Genomic DNA, 15,097 nt, shown 5'->3' with positions numbered 1-15,097 from the left:
TATATATATATATATATATATATATATATATATATATATATATATATATATATATATATTATACAATATTGTCTTTTATGTAATTTGCATTATGGCTCCCTCAAATCATAAGTAGATTTGAATAATCCTAAAGGACCATTCCCTTTGACGTTTTCAGTACTACCCCTGGTTCCTAGGTATAAGGGCTTGGCCCCTGGTGTATATCTTCTGATTGAGCCAAAGCATTAGACTGTGCTGAGGTTGTGGGACATGCAAATAGGGTTGATGCCAGGTTTTCGACTATACTCTTCCTCCCCTCAAACAGGTGCTTCATGCAACCCCCCACCATGTAGCTGTTTTTTGTACGTCCACATGATCATATCAACAGACAATATTCAAACTGACCCCAAAATTGGTGGAAAATAAAAAAGTACACACCTGTGAGGTGGCTTTCTTTACCACTCCCAGTTTGAAAAGGTTTAGTTGGTCACTTTCATGATTGAATTTATGAATGCAGTGTTCTAGAATTGGCTTCAGCTCCTCACTGTCACTGGATATGGGTCTATGGCATCCACGACAACCAGCCACTTGTGGAGAGAATGTCAAACCGGTTAAAGGAACATCATTGACACTGTTAGTTGATCACATGATACCCGTTCTCACTTTCCACTGGAATCCCAACCACAGCTGGCATATGTTGTGGTACACCTCAGTGTTTACAATGGTTCTTTGCAACTACTGCACAGTAAAGTTAAAGGGTTGCACTGTACAAGGATCCCATACTCATCTGCAAGGCAGTCAGAAGCTTTTGTAGGACATAGGTCACAAGGATCATTGTGAGCCTGCCCCAATCCTTACCATAGGATCCTTAAGAAATGTGTGCATTTAAAGCAGAGTGGGATACTAAAGAGCATTTTAGATTTCAATGTCTGTAGGATGCCCTGAGGTAAATTTGTTAAACTATTTGGTAAGTGGTACATTTTGTATTTTAAAGAATAACGAGACTACAACATTTAATTAAACTTGGAAGGAAGGACCTGAAGGTAATTTCAGGGGATTGCTTAGAGAAATTTAAAGCACATTTAAATAAAAACACTGCTAATTTAAAAAAAGCTACCACAAACCTAAACATTGCTTGTATTTTGTACACTACAATTTATTGTACACATTATTCATTTTTTTCATTTTATTTTAGTTGAGGACTTTAGCACATTACAAAAATGAAGAAGTAGAACTTAAGCACATTACAACACACAGTTTGGCAACATACACTTAATATTTATACACATCACACTATCTCAGTACAATATGGGACATAAGCCAGAAAAACACCAAAGGAGAGTGTTGTGGCAACACTCCAATGTTTTCTTACAACTACTATTTGCAACATGGGTCAAGTGGCATAACTCTTTGAAGCTGCCCGTTCATTATGATCTTGAAGCATCCCTTTGGATTATGGTAAATCTGCGTTTTTTACATGATCACCACAAATTGCCTTTTTCTTGAATCTATTTTTGCTAGGATTAGAACTCACTGCACTTTAACCTTGCTAAACAGGAATAGAGTGCCTGTGCTCACACTTTAGACATTGTTAAACATGTGTATTATTGATTTATATATTTAACTTGCCTATAGGTCTCTAGTATATGAAGTATAAAATGCACCCAGGTTCTGGAATTCAATTGCCACCTGTGGACTGAAGCACCTATTGTGTCATCCACATGGTTTGCCTGTAGAACATAGCTCCAGGCAGGGGTGTGGAATTTAATAAAATATCTGCTTGTCCATGGGCCACGTTGCTTCACTACTTGTCCTGTAAAAAATCCACTTTTCTCTTTGGTGCTATGTAGCGCAGCGACAAATTATGCCATCAATCTCAATATGTAAGCACTCTGATGATAGGCTCTCTGATTATGCCAGGGCTAACACTATAGTAGTGCTTGAATATTACCAATTTCAAACCGTCCTATAGCTATTTCCTTATTTGGCCACCTTTCTGCAGATTTACATACTGGAGCTGGAGGAAGCAGTAAGTAATAGTTCCTGGGCTGGAATACCTTTGAGGCAGTTCAAACCTACTAAAATGTATGTTGTAAGGATTTTGACTAGGTCTTCTGAAGTCTTTTCCCATACTAAGTAAGGTTGGAAATTTACTCCTGACATGGGCAGAAGTAGAAGTTCTTCCAGGGTTGGGAAAAAAAGTTGTTGGAGGGAAAGTGAACTTGTAAACACACAATAGATTTTTTCACGAGCAAATCTACACATCCATATTTGCTCGTTGTTAGACCTGGCATCCTTGACATGGTCTACCCTGTCTTTGTGTCTCTGCCTCCCATGTTTTGACTGTGTGTTGGACTTTGTTTTTGCTGTTTTTGATACTCTGGGCACTTTACCACTGCTGGCCAGTGCTAAAGTGCAAGTGCTCCCTGTGTAAATTATATGTGTAAATGGCTTTTCCATGACTGGCATAGCTGATTTACTAGTAAGTCCCTAGTAAAGTGCACTAAAGGTGACCATGGCCTATAAATCAAATGCTACTAGTGGGCCTGCAGCACTGGTTGTGCCACCCACATGAGTAGCCCGTTACACATGGCTCAGACCTGCCACTGTGGTGTCTGAGAGTGCAGTTTTAACCTGCCAATCTGACCTGTCAAGTGTACACACTTGCCAGGCCCAAACCTTCCCTTTTTATACATGTAACTAAGGTAGGCACTATGTAGCCCCCTGGGCAGGGTGCAGTGTATGTTAAAGCTGTGACATGTACTGATGTGTTTTACATGTCCTAAGAGTGAAATACTGCCAAATTCGGTTTTCGCTGTTGCAAGGCCTGTCTCTCTCATAGGTTAACATTGGGGCTGCCTTTAAGTTTCCCTTTGGGACCAGTTAGAGATATGGACTCTAGCTCACAATTTTAAATAAAAGTTGGTTTTTAAATTGTCTGTTTGAAAATGCCACTTTTAGAAAGTGGGCATATTCCTGCTTAAACAATTCTGGGACTCTGTCTGCTTGTGTATTCCCTGTCTGGGTCAGACTGGCAGTTGGGCTGTTTGTGAATCTCCACTAGACAGTGACACAAAGAGAGCTGGGGTGTAGCCTGCATATCCTGATGAGCCATCTGGGCTAGAGTGGAGGGAGGAGTTGTCACTTACACCTGAATGGGCAATGCCTGCCCTCACACAATGTAGTCTCCGATCCCCTGGTGTGAATCTGGAGCCAGGCCTGGGCAAGGCAGGATCTTGTGAACAACAGAGACTTTCCATTGAGGTTTGCCTACTTTAAAGTAAACAAAAGGGGTATAAGTAGTGGACCCAAAACCCCAGATTTTCAGATTTACTTCTGGAACCAAGAGGAAACTCTGACAAGGAGAAGAGCGGAAGAGCTGAAGAGAAGTGCTGCGCCTGCCCTGTGACTGTGCTTTGTTGGGCTATCCTGCATTTGCTGCTTCTGCCTGAGGAAGGGGACAAAGACTGGACTTCGTGGTATATTCCTGGTTGTGAAGTATCTCCAAAGCCTTGGACTGAGATTGCCTCCTGTTTTGAAGACTTCCTCTGGTAGCACTTGGACTCTCTGCTGAGACTCCTGCCCTGCCAAATGGTGCCCTATCCAGTCCCTTGGCCCTTGAAAGGTGAAGCAGGTAGAACAAAGACGGGAATCCACGCACAGGGAGCTGTGCGGGGAAAATTTTGATGCACCACCTGGAACGCGACTGAAAAAACGATGCGCCACCTGGCTTGCGGCTGATTTCAACACATTACCTGCATCGCAGCTAGAGAAACAACGCAACACCTTCTTGCAGCTGCTGAAAATAATGCAAAACCCCACGCATCATTGCTGGGCGCTGAAGTAATCGTGAACCTGCACAGATCCAAGGTGCCCTGTCCAGAAACCGACACATTGCAGTCTTGCGAGAGAGAGAAATGACGCATCGCCTACCTGACCGTAGAAGAAACAACATACGGCTTCACTTGCAAGTAAAGAATCGACGCATTGCTGACATTTCCGACACACGCTTGCATGAGCTGCTTTATTTTGATGCAAACAAGGTACTTGGAGTAAGACTCTTTATTTTCAAAAAATTCATGTCTTGACTTATGTATGTTGGATTTTTGTCATTTTGGTCTTGTTTGATTTAGATAAATATTGCTTATTTGTCTAGACTGGTGTGGTGTCCATTTGCATTGCTTTCACTGTATTACTGTGTGTGTTGGTACAAATATTTTACACATTGCCTTTGAGATCAGCCGTACTGCTTGTGCCAAGTTACCAAGGGGGGGAGCAAGGTTTATCTGAGTGTGTATCTCTATTGCCCTGACTAGAGTGAGGGTCCCTGCTTGGCCAGAGTGCAAACTGACTGCCAACCAAAAACCCAATTTCTAACACTGGAGCTAAAATATAGTTTACAAATATGTTCTAGGAGTACGATTTCCTGGTCTACTTCTGTACATTTTTGAGAATACAAGACATATATCATGGGTGCACTTTTAGGACTTTCTTTAAGAATTGGGCAACCAGTTTGGTCTGGCGTTAACCAAGATTTTGTTTTTATTAAAATGCTATTTCTCTCTCTAGTGATCTATTGGCTGGTTTTACTGTGAGTGTCAGCATTCAGCTGTTCCACAAGGAGCATATTGGTAGTTTTGTTCAGTGCCAGGAACTACTTTGACAACGAGAGCTTTTTGAGACCATTTCTTTTTGCTTTTTGCCAATGTTTGTTGCAATGGCGAGGGCCTGGCAGCTCCCACAACAATAAGGTGTTACAAAAGCCATGGCAAAACAAAACATGCATTGACAAAACCAAAAGACTGTCCACCAACGTGGGATTGGTTTGCTTTGCCAGTGCTTGTTTATTTTCATGTTTCCCATAATCTTATTGAAAATGATTACACTGATTTTCCATTATGAATATGTTTTGGAAATACTGTGATGCATCATCACAGTTTACTGCATGATGCTGCAAAGAAATAGAACCTAAAATTTCACCATAAAATGTCTTTTCCTACTTGCTTTTTTTATGAACATTTCATTTTGAAAGCAAAGAATCATCAACCTTGCTTACAAGCTTCTGCAAACATTTGCATCTAACCAGAGAGCATTGTGGGAGCATTATACGTAACCTCATATTGTTACACTTTTCAAATGTGTGTGTACACACATTTTCTTCACTGGAAACATTGGCAATAGTGCAGTGTGACCTTATAATGTTTATTTAGATTGCTTACCCTAATAATACAGGCTTTGCATTAATGAACCTCAAATACAAGTTTGAACAGCATTGACATGAATATTACCTTAACTGCAGCCATTTCCCTCCCTGTAAACTAGTAGCCAAAGAGTTTGTGCTGCAGGGGATTGGACCTTTGCTGTCACAGGTAGAAGGCTCATCCACCCCCCCCCAAGCACTCCCCAGACGCCTCCCACACCCCCTTCCATCCACGCTCCCCCTCTTCCGATCCCCCACCCGCTCACGCACACTCGCACCATGCATACACACACTCACTCGCACTGGCATACACACATTCATTCACACATTCATCCATTCATTCTCACACACATCCATTCACACTGACATGCAGACATGCATTCACATTTCCATTCTTACACGCATTCTCACACATGCATACACCCATGCAAACAACACTACACACACAGTCGCATTCACACACACACTCACACATTCATGCACACAACCCCCCCCACACACACACATACAATACCCCCACCCCGCCTCCATTGTCAGAAGCCCAACTTACCTTCATCCAAGGGGTCTTATGGCAGGGAACAGGACGGGGCACTGCTACCGTCAGCAGCGCCCACCAGCAGAACACCGCCAGGCCATATCATGTGTCATGATATGGCTGGTGGCGGTCTACAGGCGTGGAGCTGCTGGTGGTAGCAGCACCACCTTACCACCATCCACCAGTATGACCACAGCTGGATTTCCGCCCTTCTAGTGGCGGAAATCCAGCAGTAGTCATAATTTGGCGAACGGATGGTAGCCGCAGCGACTGTTTTTTGGTGGCCATCGCTGCGGCGGTAGGCGGCTTTTACCGCCAGTGTTGAAATGAGTGCCAATGTCATCAACATTATAAATTCTGTGTGCCTTAACCTTATTAATGTAAAGTGAAGCATCAAAATGTATTATTGAAGTTGCACTCACTGTAGAAATTAGAAATCTCATTTAGATATGTGAGTTCTAATATTTGTCTTTAACATAAAATGGCAGTTCTCATTCATATTTATGTTATTTTGGAATGCTACATTTATTGGAAAGACTACCTATGTGTTTGAAATGGCCCTTTTTGCAGGGTTATCCCCAAACATCTTGCCTTCTTCCTCCTATTTTGTCAGACCTAGTTTTGCTGGTTTTAGGATTCTGGGTACTTTACCACTGCTGACCAGCACTAAAGTGCAAGAGCTCTCTGTCCAAATTTTATTGGTAATTGGTTTATCCATGACTGGTATAACTGATTTACTAGTAAGGTTCTAGTATAGTGCACAGTGTGTGCCCTAGGCCTGTTAATCAAATGCTACTAGTGGGCCTGCAGCACTGATTACACCACCCACGAGTAGCCCTGTACATATGTCTCAGACCTTGTCACTGCAGTGCCTGTGTGGCCAGTTTTAACTGCCAGTTCGACCTAGCAAGTGCACCCACTTACCTGGCCCAAACCTTCCCTTTTAGAACATGTAAGTCACCCTTAAGGTAGACCAAGGCAGCTCAATGGGCAGGGTGCAGTGTATTTAAAAGGGAGGACATGTACTAGCGTGTTTTACATGTCTTGATAGTGAAATACTGCCAAATTAGTTTTTCACTATTGTATGGCCTATCTCTCCCATAGGTTCACATGGGGATTGCCTTGACATATTTTCAAGTGTAATTTACTATTGGGAGCAGATAGAGATCTGGGGTTTGGGGTCTCTGAACTCACAATTTAAAAATACATCTTTTGCTGAAGTTTGTTTTTAAATTCTATGCTTCAAAATGCCATTAGAAAGTGAGGATTTTCAGGCTTAAACATTCTGGGCCTCATTCTGACCCTGGCGGACGGCAGAGGCCGTCCGCCAGGGTACCGCCGCTGAATGACCGCACCGCGGTCAAAAGACCGCGGCGGCCATTCAGACATTTCCTCTGGGCCAGCGGGCGCTCTCCAAAAGAGCGCCCGCCGGCCCAGAGGAAATGCCCCTGCAACGAGGACGCCGGCTCAGAATTGAGCCGGCGTAGTTGCAGGGGTGCGACGGGTGCAGTTGCACCCGTCGCGTATTTCAGTGTCTGCTTAGCAGACACTGAAATACTTTTCGGGGCCCTCTTACGGGGGCCCCTGCCGTGCCCATGCCATTGGCATGGGCACGGCAGGGGCCCCCAGGGGCCCCGCGGCACCCCCTACCGCCATCCTGTTCCTGGCGGGCGAACCGCCAGGAACAGGATGGCGGTAGGGGGTTTCAGAATCCCCCATGGCGGCGCAGCAAGCTGCGCCGCCATGGGGGATTCTAAGGGCAGCGGTAAACCGGCGGGAGACCGCCGGTTTGCCTCTTCTGACCGCGGCCGAACCGCCGCGGTCAGAATGCCCTGCGGGGCACTGCCGGCCTGTCGGCGGTGCTCCCGACCGCCGGGGTCAGAATGACCCCCTCTGTCTCTGGCTGTCTGTGAATACATGGCTGGGTCGGGATAACAATTGTTTGTGAATTCACTCTAGACAGTCATACAAAATGAGCTGAGATTTGCCCTGCATAACCTGATGGTCTTCCTGGCTAGAGTAGAGGGAGGAGCTGACACTTGCACCTGAATAGGACTGTGCCTGTCCTTACACAAAGCAGTCTCCAACCCCCTGAAGTACGTCTGGGGCCAGAGCAGGAAAGGCAGGGTCTTGTGCACTACACAGACTTTCCTTTGCTGTTTGCCTACTTCAAAGGCAGAAATGTATATAGGAACCGGGCCTCTGAGACCACAACTTGAGATCACTTCTGGACTGAGGACATTCTGCCAGGATGAAGAGCTGGATGCTGTAGGAGGAACTGCCAGTCCGTCTTTTGCTTTGCTGTGCTGGCCTGCTCTTTGCTGCTTCTGTCCTGGGAGTGAAATGAGTGGATTATGCTTTCTACATCCACCTTTCCAAGGTTCTCCAAGGGCTTGAACTGAGCTTTCCTCCTGTTAGAATTCTCAGGGATATCAAAGACTTCATCTTCCAGCACCTGAGCTCTCTGGCTAAGGGTCCTGACTCGCCAGGAGGTGCCACCCTGTTCCTGGGTCTTTGGGAGTGAGTTCTGGTGTAACCAAGAAGAAACCAAATGCATCAACTCCAGAGCGACTTCGGAACTGGCACTGCTGTCTGTCTTTTGAAAGCCTGCATCAGGAGCCGTGGTCCCCCCTGAGTGTGACCGACGCCGCAGGCCCAACACCACTGCAGCGCCTCCGCCACAGCATGAGTCCTGTGTGCTGTGTCCCTGACATTAAGGACACCCGACTCCGCTGCAGCACCTATGGCCCTGTATTGTGATCGCAACACTGTGAAGTCAAATGCTTGCAACTTGACCTGCTAGACTCATCAATCCCACATGATCATAAGGAAAAGATGCTGCGTCACCTCCCTTGCAACCGTAATGAACCGACGCCTCACCTACCCTGCCTTGCAGTAAGGAACCAATGCCTCACCTCCCCGGTAGTAGTAACCAGCTCCAGTGACGCCTTACCTCCCCGACTCTGTGCAACATCTTTGTTTCATTGTTTACCAAAGGTACTGTGCCTGGGGTCTGTGAAACTCCATGACCGGCCCAAGCTCCCTTGTGAGTGGTGCCAGACAGTTGGCAACGACTCCGTCAACGATATTGTGATAGCCCCAGTTGAAGCTATTGTGTTTCTAAGCACTTTTATTGAGCTTTAACCTTTAAAAATTTGTATCTTTGCTTGTGTATGTTGGATTTTTTGTCAATTGTGGTCTTGTTTTCTTCAGATAAATATTGGCTATTTTTCTAAACTGGTGTGCAGTCCTTTTGTAGTGTTTTCACTGTGTTACTGTGTGTATATGCTAGGGTACCTGGGTGGGGAGCATGGGTTATCTTAGCTGTGTGATTCCCTTACCTTGACTAGAGTGAGTTTTCCCTACCTGGACAAAGTACAATGCACTGCCACTTAGAGACTCCATTTCTAACAATATGTATTCAAGAATTTATTGTTCATGTTTTGCATTTATTCTGACATCATACTTGCAATTATAATCAAGTGTTTCAAAAATGGACATTAACAGTGATTTACAAATTTAGAATGAGTAATCCTCCATTTTAACATGTGAAATGTATTTTCTGTGCTTTGCATGTTTCTCTTTTGAAGGTGCACACTCTTGATTTCTCAGCAAGTGAAAGGAGTATTGTGTAATTGAGATAGAAACGCCTGAGAAAGGAGATCTTGGAATGGGCTGGATGAATTTAACTAGCAGAAGAAGAATCATCCTATTCATATGTTTGTCTGAATAGAAGAAACTCAAGGATAACCTGGTCATTAGTGTTCCGTTGGATGGGAGAGTTAATCCATGCTGTGAATGCGTTCCGTGAGAAGGAGAAGTGTTTTGAGTTCCTGATGACGTGTTCAGATGATACAGATGCTCCTGGAACTTTACACTTTAAGTTAGTGTTTGTTTTGTTCGACTTGTGGCAAGTTCTTTTAGTCTTGGAGAGGAACAGACCCTTCAGACCCCTCTGACTTTACAGTGCATAGCTTCATGTTAACACTAGATTCTTTTTTCTGAAGAATTCTGCTGAAGTCTTTGCAATGGTGACACCTACCTTACTCTACCCCTTAAATCTTGAGATTCTATCCCAGTTATCTTAAATCTAACTAGATGTATGTAATTCTGTTCTTGCTGAGGAGAAATCCAAATTTCTTTGAGGAATATCAATTCCTATTTCTTAGTTTCTGTATTGCTGTGAATGTAATTTCTATATGTCTTATGTTGAGGGGACTAAACCTATTCCGGCATTTCAGCTTTCCAGTTCTGATTCTGTAACTTTATAATCTGATTTTGTTATGCACATTTATTGGAATGATTACTAATTTGTAATAAATGTTCCAAACTTCATGGTGATTCCTGGTCCTCTTTGGGTGGCCAAATTGGGTTTACGAAACTTAAATTGGAAATCTGGTGCAAACTCCCTTGCTTATAAAGACACTCAACAATTCATGGGATGGAGATCAACAACTGCCTCCACATTCACCCCTTGAGAACTAATACCCATTCCGTGCCTCCCTCATCAGCTCAACATTTGGCCCTACAGGGAAATACCGCCTTCTGGGCCAAAAACACATCAATGGTCACTGATGGCAGGCCCAAGAGTCAAAGCTCTGCACAGTCATATCCGACGAGCCGACCAAGGTCTCCAGATATCACACCACTCAGCTTTAGACAGGAATCAGGTGAGTCACACATGAATGCATGCTTCCAATCAAAAGCATTCCTGTGTGTCACTGTAGACGATTTGAACGGATCTGGACTCCTAAGGTCCAGAGCCACATTACAATGCAGTCATCTTGGATTCTGGCACTCTGGCACTCCTGATTGCTCATAATTTAATACACTACATGTGCACTGCCAGTAAATGACCATACAAAGAAGGTGAAGCAAGCCAAAAAAAGGAAAAGCAATGCTGAAACGATCACATAAATGTACCGTGCAACTGTGCTGCTGCTATTTGCATCTGACAGTGGCACTGAGGAAATGTTTACCTTTAGGGAATCAATATAGGATTAATACTTTACAATCACAATTATGATTGCACACTATTTGATACCTTTCATTGCTATAAAGTAGTAGCAGGCAGGTGCACCCTTGATACCCTTCCCTCCAACCAAACGGAAATGCGTTGCAAAGGTATTTTGCACATCTGAAATTAGTTTCTGTCTAGCAATGCATTATTCATACATTGCAGCTTGCATGTTTTGTGGTAGCAAAGCCTGTGATTTTGCAAAGTGCATGATTTGCAATACCAAAAACACTTAATTCACCAGATCCTTGGTCTAGATGTATTAACATTAGGCACAGTGCATCCAGACAATTTGCTGCACTGTGCTGCATCAAATGGAGAGAGCAGGAATGTGCCATAATTACTAACATATGGTGTATTCCTGCTCTCTCTGCGCTGGTGCACCATGGTTCAAGTGTCTGCACTATAGGCAGTGTGCAGGAAGGAACACCTTCTTGCACAAAACCAAAACTCAAAGACATTTTCTGCAGCACACACAGAGAGAGGAAATGACAAGGAGCAATAAACATAGTTCTCCTTATTACACCTCGTCTGGAAAGGGTTAGCATTTTGATGTATTTCTTGGTTTATTAGCCTTATTAAATCTGTGAATGTGCCACAAACCATGGGTTGATGTGTGGGAACACCCACACTCCACTCGTGGATTGCCTCCCCACATCAGAGTAACACAAGGCAGCGATGGACAGCCTTAGGTAATGCCATGCCACCAAGTGGCCCAGCGTGGAATAGTACATTTGTCAAATGGGCTTGTGTTGTCTTGCGTGACACAACAGCAACACAATCCCTTGGTAAATCTGGCCCTTAGTATTTTTCCTGCGCAATTCCAATACGCATAGAAACAATTCTGCAATGTGTAGACCTGCAAAGAAAAAGACTGTGTACATTTTCCAGGACAGATCAGTTCAATTAGAATGAAAATTATCTCGCCATGCATAGAAAGTGATTGGGTAATGTGATGCAAATCACTGCACCGACAATGGCAAACTGGGGAAAATGTTCAAACTTCATAAGCTGCAAACGTCATTAACTTTGAACAGTTACCATGGCCAAAGAAGACAGGTTTTACACCTATATTTTATTATTATTCAATTAGTCAAGTTCTGAATCTATAAGAAAGGCAGAAGTCGCCAGGATTTAGTTGTGGTTTAGTTATGATCTGATTGTCTTCTACATAATTAGAGGGTCTTACCTGGAGGTGCCAACACGCAGCCCTGTTCAAAACCAGTAATTGAACCATTAAGTGCAACATGCACGGTAGCCTTGCAAGAACCATGGTGCTGTGAAAATAAATTAGGAAGTTTATTGAAAAAAGTCTTCATCATGCAGAGTTAGGCTTCGACATGAAGAGAGCAGGACATGTGTCAGATCCCTACGACGTTGTGACAGCTGCAATATCGGTAGCCAGATATTGGTTTTCCACTTACAGGACATCATCATTATTTCACAGATAGAGAAACAAATGGTAGTCTTAACACAAGAAAACCCCCAGGATGGCCAGCATATTTCTGTTTAAAACAAAACATTTTTTACTTAACACTGTACCCAATCTCACACCAGGATAGATGGGTATATTATAACGCAATAGTTCTTAACCTTTTGACTTGTTTGGACCCCACTTCATCTCTACTGGATTCGGGGGACCTCTCTGAGTCATTAGTGGATGCTAGGACTCCACCTTAAGCAATAGTGGTCATTTGAATCTCAAAAAAATACAGGAACAAGCATTCATCAAATACACAAATGCACAAATGAACAAATATTTAATTTAATTGCATTTGCACTGTTCCCACTAATTAATCTAAAGACACTAACTGAATGCTAGCCTCCAATATCAAATTCCTTCACATTTAGAGAAAATATTAAATTTTTTAAATTATATATTGTTTCTTTATGTACAGCACTGACTGGTGGTTGCCAGTATGTAGTTATAGTTGGAAACCTAGTTTCCCTTGGAAAAGCGTTTTTTACGTTTTGCTAATAACTTTGGCACTTTTTCATGAATCTTCATGATATTTTCAAAACTAGTTTGTCACTCACGTCAGCTGCTGTCTGTAAAGTTTTGGCGTGATTCGTCAACCGGGGACTGAGAAAAAGGGGTTCCCAAAATCAATTTCACGATGTAATTTCCCATGTGGATTTTAGAAACTATTACAGTCCGAACTGCCAAGTTAAAATCAGTGCATCTACCAAATTAGGCAGAAAGCTAGATCTTGTTCTAGAAAGGTCTCTTTTGTGATTTGATGTGAATCCTTTCAATATTTTTGGAGTTATTAAAGAAAAAAGATTTATGTATATCTTGGGACGCAATATAATTTTGAGTTCTGATTTATTGCCACCACTTTATCCAGGATGAGGGGGCAGCCATCTTGGGACTCAGACTCAGCCGAGTGCCATGAGTAAAGGGAAAAAATGACAAGGTCTTGCTTGGCATTATCAATTTCAAAGCTCCTTCCAAGTGAAGGCAAACAAATAGGGCCTGATTTAGAGTGTGGAGGACGGCTTACTTCATCACAAACGTGACAGATATCCCATCTGCTGTAGTACAATACTATTATGGGATTCATAATATGGCAGATGGGGTACTCTAAGTTAGGCCCTAAGTCCTCTCCCAGCGGGCCGGAACATGAAAAATGCTCCCACCTGCTGGAAGCAGACTTTACACCTGTTTCCCTGCCTGCAGTAAAGTGGGCAAAGAAACAGATGAAAATATTGCTCCCACCCATGGGAAGCAGCATTTTTATCTGCTCCCCGCAGGCAGGAGCAACGGGGCTTCCAAAAATGATGATTTGGGTGCCCTGAGTGAGCTCATGGTGCTTGCTGTGCCCCAGGGGGTGGGTCTCTGGCTTCAAAATCAGCCAGAGGGGAGGGGTATGCAGCCCCCCTCCCTGATTTATAATTGTTCAGGCCACAGAGGACGGTGTCCCCTGGGACAATAATAGCCCGCGAGGGGGGCTACATGCCCATTTCCCTTCATAATATGGCTGGAACCTGGGAGTTGGGGTCCCTGCGACCAGAAATCAGCTTGGGAAGGGGTCTGCTTGCACCCTTCCCATTTAGAAAAGGGTTGTTCCCTGGGAGGTGGAGTCCCTGGGGCTGAAATAGGTCCAGGGAGGGGGGTTACGGGCCTCTCTTCCCTCTAAAATAAGCATGGATCCCCAGTGGAAGGGTACCCCAGGCTGAAATTGGCCCAGGGAGGGGGTGGGCAGCGTCCCTCCATCCAAGGTTGGCTGCCATTAGGGGGTTGACTGTATGTAATTTCAAAGTCCTTCATATTTCTATAGCATATTAAAATGTTCATTCTTTACATTTTAACATATGTACTACCTTAGTATGCTAAAATTATTTAATTTTGTGAACAGCTGACAACCCTTGAGTAGGGGCTGTGGACCCAGGTTTGAACTGCTGCTATGCGGTATGAAAATGTGAGTATATGAAACCAAATGAGACAACACCCATTTGTAGACAATGATCAAACCCCTCTGCACTGTGCAGAAGACCATCTTGAGAGCAGACTCTCAGTGCAGAAATTGGTAACACACATCATGATCAATCATATATGATCCAGCAACAAATATTCACGATGCAAACATGTCCTTCAGATGCAAAGCCCCAAAATTTTGAATATTCCGATCCCAAACCTGAGGACTTCAGTCAATCTTCTTATCCTTGCTGTGCCATCTAGAAAAATAGTTGTATGCACAGTGAGTGATACATCCAGGGGCACCAATATGTGGTTAGTGCATGGTCTTCTGGTCAATGAAATTGAGACATCCATGTTATCTCATAGGACACAAAGGATAAACATGCATGCACACTGGCACACCAGCATACTTAGAATACTATACAGTGTGGACACCATGTCACAAAATGACTGGCACATAATTCTGTTTGGCAGGGGAAATGACTCATGCAGGAGTGTTATTATAACTATACCACATGAAATGACCAGGTGAGTTCCTGTTTTTCTGAGACTGAGACTTGATGGTTCACGATGCAGACACATCGGTGCAATTGATTGTATCTGCCATATTCAAGTGACATATTGTGCCAATATGGCTGCTCCTATTTTTATGGAGTGATTATGTCACTGTTTCTTGACATCTTTTATATACTGGAAACAAAGGCATGTTCAGAGCCCGACGAATGGTGTTAGCTGTAGACAAAATAGCAATATTTGCTCATAGACAAAGCATTACCTAAGACTAACAACGTGATTATTGCTTTATAATGCACCATACGCCTAGATGATGCGCTTCCTGTGTTGTCAGCTTTTTTTCCGTAAGTGAGTATTGCTGTTTATGAATGTGATGCATCTTATCCTTTAAAGAGGATAGGTGTCTGCTAGGGTGAAGACCCTCTATCAGGA

At 43.6% G+C, this 15,097-nt stretch overlaps 1 protein-coding gene across 2 annotated transcripts in view; it reads right to left on the bottom strand.

Moving 5' to 3' along the window:
- LOC138265425 (uncharacterized) overlaps window positions 1-15,097 on the bottom strand; it is a 226,152-nt gene that overhangs the window by 101,035 nt on the left and 110,020 nt on the right. For both annotated transcript variants that reach the window (XM_069213123.1, XM_069213122.1), the window contains exons 12-13: window positions 11,921-12,008; window positions 418-566 (exon numbers count right to left, since the gene is read on the bottom strand). In XM_069213123.1, the coding sequence (XP_069069224.1) occupies window positions 418-566; window positions 11,921-12,008 (237 nt within the window). The remainder of the gene's footprint in view (window positions 1-417; window positions 567-11,920; window positions 12,009-15,097) is intronic.

This window comes from Pleurodeles waltl, chromosome 11 (genome assembly GCF_031143425.1).
Source record: "Pleurodeles waltl isolate 20211129_DDA chromosome 11, aPleWal1.hap1.20221129, whole genome shotgun sequence".
NCBI lineage: Eukaryota > Metazoa > Chordata > Amphibia > Caudata > Salamandridae > Pleurodeles > Pleurodeles waltl.
Note: the sequence above shows the minus strand (reverse complement) of the source record. Positions and strands in the feature narration are given on the sequence as shown.